Here is a 9739-nt window from a genome sequence, read left to right as displayed (position 1 = left end):
TTACAAAGAAAGTAAATTTCCGCAAGAGAAAATATACAAAGACCAAGACCAAGAGTATCCTCAACCGAAACACCACACACACCTAAAAAGACAAAACCTTATCACGCCTAAAGAACCAGAATATCCTCGCCACTTATCAAATAGATATTACAACATTCCGGTCCACCGGTGCGAGCGCTTTGTGTCTGGCCTATTCTATTTAATCTACATTACGTGGACAAAACCTTCTCCTACTGTAAGCCTCGAGAGGAAGCTCTTGATCCAAATCGCTAGACAGTTTATGAACTAATGCTCTAAGTTTTGAACCGACAAGTCATGTAATCTTGTGCTTCTTCTGTAAGCTAGATGCTTTGTGTTACATACAAAGAAAAAGGGTTACTCCGACGGCAGATGTGCACCGCTTCAATATGGTAGCCCACATAATAGTATCTCTACCAAAGAATTACCTATTTGCTGCTCAGTCATAGAGCTCCAATATTATAGGGGTTGGAGTTCTTGCTCAGGTCCCACTGAATCCACTGGTCTATATGCAGCTTGACCTCTAAATTTCTTTTTCCAAAGGTAGATTCCTACAAAGGCCGATAAAGACAGCAAAATAACTAGCAAAACTCCGACCAGTATCGAGACAACATGTTCTTGCAACCATGACCTGTAACAAAATTATATGGCGAATCAAGTAAACAAAAATTTGTAAGACAAAGCAATGAAGAGCAAATAGCAGCATTGAAAAAACATACAATCAAATCTGCTCGGATTTAATCCTAATGCAGACAAAGACCACAATTCAGGAACACATAAAATGACAACAGAGGGTATATACTAAATATCACTGTTAGGGCTTGTTTGGAAGAGGAGTTTCTTGGTAAAGTTTCAGTATTTAGTTCGAATTTAACATAAATTCTTCTGGAGGAAGAGATGTCCCAATTAAAAAGCTTGAATGTTTATCAGGCACGATATGAATAGCACAATTATTCAAAGCATTTCCTCACCTTCTTGAGATAGGTTGCTGCACATTCCACTCGAGTAGCTGATAACTGCCAAGATTTTGAGGCAGCTGAACATGATGTTGAGTTAGCCGATAAATGATACCCTATCATATGTCAATGCAATAAATTAATCATTTTGTACAGAAGAAAAACTGTAATAGTCCACATAGGTGCAGGAGCGGATGCTACCATTGCTGTTGCATTAGACATAGCATTAGAAGATCCAGCAGGGAAAATTTCCCATCTAATTAGAGTAGAGTTTCCTCGGCCTGTGACATTCATAACTCGAACCTATACAATTAAAAGAGTAAATTAAGAAATCACCACAAAGCATGGCCCTAAAGAACTATTGAATTAGAGCAAACTTAAGCAAATTCTAAGAACAGTTCTTACTCCTTACAGGAAAGAATAATTCTGCAAACATAACTATCAAGATCTTACTGTCATACTATGTTTCATCCTTACCTGACGAGAATCAATCTCCAGCTCTTTAGCTAACAGCTCAGCCAGCTCATGGAGGTGTGGTTTCAGGTTTGGGTAAGTAACATTTATCGACATATAAACAGTGATGAGACCAACATCAAATTCTGCAAGAAAATAACACATACAATAAATCAAGTGTACATACAATACAAATAAATTATAGCTAGAGAAAACACTCAGAGATGCTGATTGTGCAACTGCCACATTTCTCATAAAATGTAAAGCCCTATCAAATTTAGGAATTTTTGCATCAGATATCTTCCCAATCCCACAAGCAAAAAAGAATGATACCTCCCCAATTTTTACGACCTATGAGTCAAAAATAATTAATGCACCTTTATCGTTCATCGAATAATACATACAAAATAAACCAATGAAGATGTGGAGGCACAAACAGGTAAAAGAAAGGCACAAACCTGGCAAACCACTAGGAGCAGGAGCTGGTGAAAAATCTGCTTGTGAACTCGGATCACCTGAAGGTCCTGGTGAAGGAGCTCCACCAATATGGAGCCTCTCCCACAACTCTGAACAGTTAGTTTTCCAAAATCCAATCTTTTCATTGTGACGGTCATAGGTTACAAGAGTATTACGAACAACGATTCCTGTCAAGGATCATTGCACAAAAACGAAGCATGTTAGCATGTTCCTAATGATACAGATAAACAAAACAAGCTAAAGCAGGTGAACAAGATCCATGATGCCCAGGGCGGGGCGCCTAGCTCTCATCAGATCGGTGCTAGCAGAGATCCCACTTCACCAGCTTATAGTGTTGTCCCTGGACAAGAAAGCACTCAAGCAGGTGAACAAGATCTTGCGTGGATTCCTTTGGGTGGGCAGGGCGGACGCCAAGGGCCGCTGCTGCCACGTCAACTGGCCAACGTCTGTCAGCCGTTGTGGTACAGGGGTCTGGGAATCCCAGACCTAGAACCCAGGGCCATCAGCCTCAGGGTCCGTTGGCTTTGGAGGATGCGCGCCGACCCGTTGCGACCTTGGCGCGGGCTCAACATGCAGTTCTCTAGGGATGAGCGACGCGTCCACCAAGATGACTCTGCTCTCTTCTGGGAGGACAGATGGCTCGAGGGGAAGTCTATTGTGGAGATAGCGTCGGACCTCTTCACGTTCATCAATAGACGTCCCGGTAAGCGCCGCATGGTGCAGCAGGCGGTGGGTGATCACAGCTGGGTTACTGACATTTTCAGGGGCCATGAGCCCACTCGCCCTATGGCAATATGTTCAGCTGTGGATCCGACTTCGAGGGGTGCAACTCACGGATGTGCCAGACAACCTCATCTGGTGGTGGTCCACGGACGGCCAGTATGGCTACTGGTCCAGCTAAAACATCCTCTTCCAGGGGACGATTGTATCAGGATCCTGGAAGCTCATCTGGAAGACCTGGGCGCCTCCAAGGGTGAGATTCTTTATCTGGCTCGCATGCCAAGACAAATGTTGGACGAGTGAGCGCCTCGCACGACGTGGTCTTCCACACCCGCCGAGATGTCCGCTCTGCGACCAATCAGAGGAGACAATGCTGCACATGCTGATGGGATGCCCTTTCTCCAGGACGATTGTATCAGGATCCTGGAAGCTCATCTGGAAAACCTAGGCGCCTCCAAGGGTGAGATTCTTTATCTGGCTCGCATGCCAAGACAAATGCGTGGTCTTCCACACCTGCCGAGATGTCCGCTCCACGACCAATCGGAGGAGACGATGGTGCACATCCTGACGGGATGCCCTTTCTCCGGGACGATCATGGGCGGTTGCGGGAGCACGGGGGCTTCACTAAAGCAGGTGAACAAGATCCATGATGCCCAGGGCGGGGCGCCTAGCTCTCATCAGATCGGTGCTAGCAGAGATCCCACTTCACCAGCTTATAGTGTTGTCCCTGGACAAGAAAGCACTCAAGCAGGTGAACAAGATCTTGCGTGGATTCCTTTGGGTGGGCAGCGCGGACGCCAAGGGCCGTTGCTGCCACGTCAACTGGCCAACGTCTGTCAGCCGTTGTGGTACAGGGGTCTGGGAATCCCAGACCTAGAACGCAAGGCCATCAGCCTCAGGGTCCGTTGGCTTTTTTTGGATGCGCGCCGACCCGTTGCGACCTTGGCGCGGGCTCAACATGCAGTTCTCTAGGGATGAGCGACGCGTCCACCAAGATGACTCTGCTCTCTTCTGGGAGGACAGATGGCTCGAGGAGAAGTCTATTGTGGAGATAGCGTCGGACCTCTTCACGTTCATCAATAGACGTCCCGGTAAGCGCCGCATGGTGCAGCAGGCGGTGGGTGATCACAGCTGGGTTACTGACATTTTCAGGGGCCATGAGCCCACTCGCCCTATGGCAATATGTTCAGCTGTGGATCCGACTTCGAGGGGTGCAACTCACGGATGTGCCAGACAACCTCATCTGGTGGTGGTCCACGGACGGCCAGTATGGCTACTGGTCCAGCTAAAACATCCTCTTCCAGGGGACGATTGTATCAGGATCCTGGAAGCTCATCTGGAAGACCTGGGCGCCTCCAAGGGTGAGATTCTTTATCTAGCTCGCATGCCAAGACAAATGTTGGACGAGTGAGCGCCTCGCACGACGTGGTCTTCCACACCCGCCGAGATGTCCGCTCTGCGACCAATCAGAGGAGACAATGCTGCACATGCTGATGGGATGCCCTTTCTCCAGGACGATTGTATCAGGATCCTGGAAGCTCATCTGGAAGACCTAGGCGCCTCCAAGGGTGAGATTCTTTATCTGGCTCGCATGCCAAGACAAATGCGTGGTCTTCCACACCTGCCGAGATGTCCGCTCCACGACCAATCGGAGGAGACGATGGTGCACATCCTGACGGGATGCCCTTTCTCCGGGACGATCATGGGCGGTTGCGGGAGCACGGGGGCTTCACCAACTCCCCCCCCCTCCCCCTAGATGTATGGTGCGGTATTGGTCCTTTCTTGGACTTGTATTTATAACCTTCTTTTTCTATCAATGCATCGAAATGCAAAGCTTTTGCGTATTCGCAAAGAAAAAAAACTAAACTTAAATCTATTTCACTCTAGAGTGCATCAAGATGCTTATCACTCAAGCAATAGACTCTTCCTATAACGAAAATAGTGATAGACAAGAAATATATAGCAGCTAAGTTCTATTATATCAACTATTATTTCTGTCGTTACAAATAACATATGAGATAATGGTCCCATATTTGTGTCGGTTTTCAACTAGCAACAGCAATTGCAGGAATCTTCACCTGCAGGCTCAATTTCTGCCTAATCATTCCATAAACACATTGCTCAAAGTTACCTCAAATCTGGAAGTGAGACTTTTTTGGAAAGTTTTTTTTTCTGGTTTCCCTGTGAACTAATAAGTTCAGAAAGAACAGCCTGTTCCGCTTCTTTGAGCAAACAGGGACTTATACCTTATTATTCACAAAAGGAGTTTCTATGTGACCAGAAGTTGTGTCACAAATTGCAAGCTTGCATGCACAGACTACTGAATATGGAATAAGTGATGTCACAAACAGCACCATGAAGGAATAAAAAGGCAGGTCAGATTGTAACAATTCATCTTTAAAAAGTTCAAATAAATGGAAAATAAAGTAACTGGCAATATGGAGGTAATACGCTAAGCAATTCCCCAAGTTAATAATTTAGTTTCCTACATATACATGGATAAGCTGGATAGAGTACATGTGCACATACTCTCAGCTATTATTCAACATATACTAATAATAATATTTATGTCAAAGATGAGAAAATCAGAAAGTATTACATATGGATGGCATCGAATGTATTCTAATTGTAACCCTAATGCACAAAAAACAGTAAGCTTGTGTAAATTACAAGCAAGCACAGACTTACAGTAGCAAATTAGCAATATAAGTCAGCAGACGTACACAAGAAACTAACGAGGGGCATCATGCAAGGATACTTGTCCAGGAGGGCCAACAGTAAAGTGAATGGTAAACCATACAGTGAAATGACATATATAACAAATGTAGAAGGATACTTGTCCAGGAGGGCCCACAGCAAAGTGAATGGTAAATCATACAGTGCAAATGACATATATAACAAATGTAGAAGGATTGGAATGCAAATTTCTTGAAACTCCTACTGAAGTTTAGTGCCTTACCCCTAATAGAGTTGTTGGATCTTTCCCATTTTGGAACACACCCAAGCAGTAAGCCCCTTCGACTTTGGAGTGCTTCATTTCAAAATTTGAGAAAGACACAACATGAGCAGACAGCACAAACAAGCAAACTACGCAAGTGCTGCCTTAACTGAATTAAAAGGTTATAACTCCGTAATTACCCGGAATAAATAATTTTCAGGTGAAAGTGAGAGCTTCTGTCCATTTCCAAATACCATGTCAACATTTGGAAATACCTCCGACAACTTGGACACGTTCCTGGAAGTAAGGTGGTGCATATTAAAAGTCCATAAGAATGTTGCAGAGAACATGAGAAGCATTTCTAATGAAAATAAATAATTGCTATTATCACTGGAAATTCACCTTCCAGCACCAGCAAAGCAGATGTCCTTGTAGTTTGGGTCAGGGCCACGGATTTTCTTGAGCAGATGTACTTTGCTTGTCACCTATTGTTTGAGAGCATAATCATTACAGCATGCTTTACCAACAGCTTTAGAGCAGAAAGAATCACCAGTTGTTCATTATCAAAAAAGTTAACACAGGACCAACAACAAAATAAACTGTGTGCATGAGGTAACAAATAAGATGAAAAGGCAAGGTGCAAGTGCACGGTTGTTCCTTGTAAGCTTGAAAAGAATCACAAAGCAACAATTAAGAGAACATAAAGAGAAATAGGAACCAACATATTTGTGGTGGTAACATAAAAAAAGTAGCTGGCGTCACAGTAAGGAGTAACATTTCATCTATCCAGGCCATAATGATGGTTAACCTCCATTGTGCAAGATTTGAAGTAAAAAAGATGGCAAGCCCTCAACTGCTACTACCTCCGTTCCAAAATTAGTGTCGCAACTTTGTCTAGATATGGATGTATCTAGACGCATTTTAGTGTGTAGATACATCTGTATCTACAAAAAGTTGTGACACTAATTTTGGAATGGATGGAGTATTATTTATCATCGAAACCTAGAAAGATCCTCTTTTTTTTAAACGGTGAACTGCAAAAGCTAAAGAAAAATAGGTTCCATATAATGGAATCATGTCTATAGTTAAACAAAAGATCCTACAAACAGTACAGGAAAATACGTTAAGAAAATAGACTGGGGATAGAGGATGAATCATCTCATAACTTACAGCATCTTTAAAAGCTACAAAAGCTGGTTCTGGGAGGTATGCATATGTGGTCCCACTATCCAAGACAGTCCCGTATTTGCCTTCGAAGATCGTTGGGTCTACCCGCAATGCCTTTCCAGCAACATGTATTTCCTTCAACTCAATGTTGTAATATGGGCTGTTTCCATTTCGAGATTAGTTAATAAAAAGAGGATGCATCAATATTGCAATAGCAGAACCCCAAACGCACCAACATAGAAAAATGAACAAAAAACCATGGTACCTGCGGACAGGGTCTGAAGGTGAGAAAATCATATCAGGAGGGGTAGGCATTGCACCAAGTACCATAGCACCACCACCAATATCCATTCCACCATAGCACATAGAGAATGAATCACCTATGACACCCTTATCAACAAGCTGGTCCATTATGCTAAGTTGGCCACGTCCCAGCCCCATTATGCCATCAGCATGCTGGCTGAACAAATCTCCAGTTTCAGAATTTTCACAGCCAAAAACAGCACGCTGTGGCTTAAGTTCACTTTCTGTGCCGAAAGACACAATGTCCTCACCAAGCACCCCACTGCTGGAGCTCATTTCAGCATACTGCCTCTCATAAGTGCATTGGCTCTTATCATTATTACAATTACAATCAACATTACATTTTACTGGTGAATATGTACTGGAGAGGTCAGGTTGAAATCTTGGATCCTACATCAAGCAAAACATTGGCATATTTTAAGTTAGCGCCCAGGTATTTAAGAATTTACACACATGCATGATGGTGAGATCTCCTGGACCAATAGAATGGATTTTTTCTTTCCTGTATGGCATGATGTTTATGGCTGCATGCACATCTTTAAGTAATTTAAATTATACATCAAAAAAGTAATTTAAATTATAAAAATAAGCGAAAACATAACAAATCAATGCAGAGCGGCCACTCAACTTTCCGTATACACATTAAAAACATCTCAACATTAGTACAGCAATGATGACATCTACATAAATTATGGTCCGTCATTAGATTGCTTCAATTGCATCAAGAGGATTTCAGAAACGATTTTGCTAACTATTTGTAAGCAAATTAGGCTATAGGCAATAGTCATAAAGTCAAATTATGTCTGGTTTCAGTGTTTCTATTTCTTAACATATTACTATGGCTTATAGGCATCAAATGTACAAGACTTTTTTCAGATGAAATGTACAAGACTTTAAAGGCCATGTATCGATTGTTTTATGTTTCTATTTACATCTCACTTATACCCCTTTGCATTGGCTGGCATCTTTAAATCTCGAGTATGCCCCTTTACGTCTGCTGATATCACATTACCATGAAATTTCCAGACTGAGAGTTAAACAAAACAAAAGAACTTCTGGGATTCTGGCTAGAGAATGTAGAAAAAATACATTATAAGAATGGGAATCATTTTCTCACGGACAGATGCATCTTCTTATACATTCAGACAGTGACAGCATGGATTAAAAGCAAAACAGCAACAGTAGATCTAGAGTGTGGTTAGTTAGAGACCAAACAGGTGCCAAGACAAATTATTTGGCGCTACAAACACAATGGCATGACCAAGCCAAACAACAGCCAGATGCATTGTCAATTGTTGGCAGCTGGCAAGACCAATTGGACCAAGAACATAGAGAGAAAATCAAGGGAAGTTGGCTAACATATACTACCTCTGGACCACTTTAATTGACGCGGGCTGACACAAGGAATACACTCGGTTTGGCTCTCCTCCGCGTCGATTTAATCCGACCGGAGGGAGTATTTAGGAGTAATAATACCAAAGCGAATGGTTTGGCAGTCCAATAGAGCAACTTTTTGCTGAAACAATGCCTACCAAACAAAAGCCAAATTTTTTTGGTGTTTATTGAGGAATGCTGAACACATTATTAATTTGAGTCGTTAATGACTGATCATTTAAAGAGAGCACTCTGTTTGTTTAGGCTGCCTCAGTTTTGGTAATCCCTGCGGGTTGAGGAGATGCCCTCAGTCCACCCACATGAGCAAACTAAACGTGCATTTACTAATCCATCTGCAAATTACATGGTGAATTCTGAGAATTAAAATCCCTAACATAATGGTGAATGCAAAGCAGCAGCAGCAGCAGGAACTTGTATCATCAGCTAGAAAACCACCGATTTAATTGCGAGTAGTAGCTAACTTGAGTGGTTCGGCTACAGTTTCACGTGTGGGCGTCAATATATGGGAATATATCCATGCGCGGGAGCATCCAAATTAAATCTAATCACCACACGAAGTTTCAAACTGGTAGCCAGACAGAGAGGAATGAATCAGGGACCAACCTGGTGGTTGCCGCACTGCTCGCAGGTGGCGCAGGGCACGTAGGTGACGGTGCTCCCGGAGTCGACGATCAGCGCGAACTCCTGCGGGGGCGAGCCGATGTACAGCCGCGTCGTGTAATAGCTAAACCAATACGACAAAAAAAATCACCAGCGTCAGATCCAATATAGAGCAAATTTGGTGGGAAATAAGGAGGGGGGAATCCCCAAGTGTACCGACCCGTTGGTGAGGAGATCGTCGTGGAGGCGCATGCGGGCGCTGGGGCGGCCTCCGTCGGCGAGCGCGCGCCTGGACCTGGACGCGGCGAGCCGGCTGGCGTTGGGGTAGGAGAGCGTGAGCGGGAGCACCAGCGGCGGGCGCGAGGGGGCGGTCCGATCGGGGGATCCCGCTGCGGCAGCGACGGCGAGGAGAAGGAGGAGGAGGACCGCGGCGAGGGGCCGCAGCGCGCCGAGCCAGCGGCGGCAGCATCGGCTCGCCATGGTCGGGCCGCGCGAGGAATGGGGAGGGTTGAGGTCGTTGTGCCGAGGGCGACGACGAGGCCCGCCCAGGCGACGACTTGTTAGAGGAAGGGGGAGGGGCAATGTCGTAAATTCGTGGTTTACGGCGTCTCCGGGCGGATAATATTCGTTACCGCCTACCAATGGAGAAAGCCTCGTGGGCCCCACAGTGAGACGTTGACGAGGGTTGCGCCTCTCTAAACTTTCACGGCAC

The 9739-nt window shown here is 44.5% G+C and overlaps 1 protein-coding gene across 1 annotated transcript; it reads right to left on the bottom strand.

Annotated features, from left to right (window-relative positions):
• Positions 1 to 9539, bottom strand: LOC124669522 (aspartic proteinase 36-like). Its single transcript, XM_047206128.1, has 13 exons — positions 9248 to 9539; positions 9031 to 9151; positions 6995 to 7422; positions 6733 to 6889; positions 5965 to 6047; positions 5763 to 5859; positions 5584 to 5655; position 5258; positions 1886 to 2071; positions 1452 to 1573; positions 1176 to 1277; positions 990 to 1090; positions 1 to 649 (listed from the first exon to the last, which is right to left on the bottom strand). Exons 1-13 carry the CDS (start codon positions 9505 to 9507, stop codon positions 478 to 480), a joined length of 1902 nt encoding a protein of 633 aa, XP_047062084.1. The 5' UTR covers positions 9508 to 9539; the 3' UTR covers positions 1 to 477.
• Between the last annotated feature and the right edge of the window lie 200 nt (positions 9540 to 9739).

This window comes from Lolium rigidum, chromosome 7 (assembly GCF_022539505.1).
Source record: "Lolium rigidum isolate FL_2022 chromosome 7, APGP_CSIRO_Lrig_0.1, whole genome shotgun sequence".
Taxonomy (NCBI): Eukaryota; Viridiplantae; Streptophyta; class Magnoliopsida; order Poales; family Poaceae; genus Lolium; species Lolium rigidum.
This window is presented reverse-complemented; position numbering and strand designations above follow the sequence as displayed.

What these genes read in the sequence shown, in the direction of transcription:
- LOC124669522 (XM_047206128.1), bottom strand. Translation starts at nt 9,507, where the DNA reads ATGGCGAGCCGATGCTGCCGCCGCTGGCTCGGCGCGCTGCGGCCCCTC. An exon ending in CCTTCAGACCCTGTCCGCAG is followed by an intron (nt 6,890 to 6,994) that starts GTACCATGGTTT and finishes AAATGGAAACAG; the next exon opens with CCCATATTACAACATTGAGT. An exon ending in CTGAAAATTATTTATTCCGG is followed by an intron (nt 5,656 to 5,762) that starts GTAATTACGGAG and finishes TTTGAAATGAAG; the next exon opens with CACTCCAAAGTCGAAGGGGC.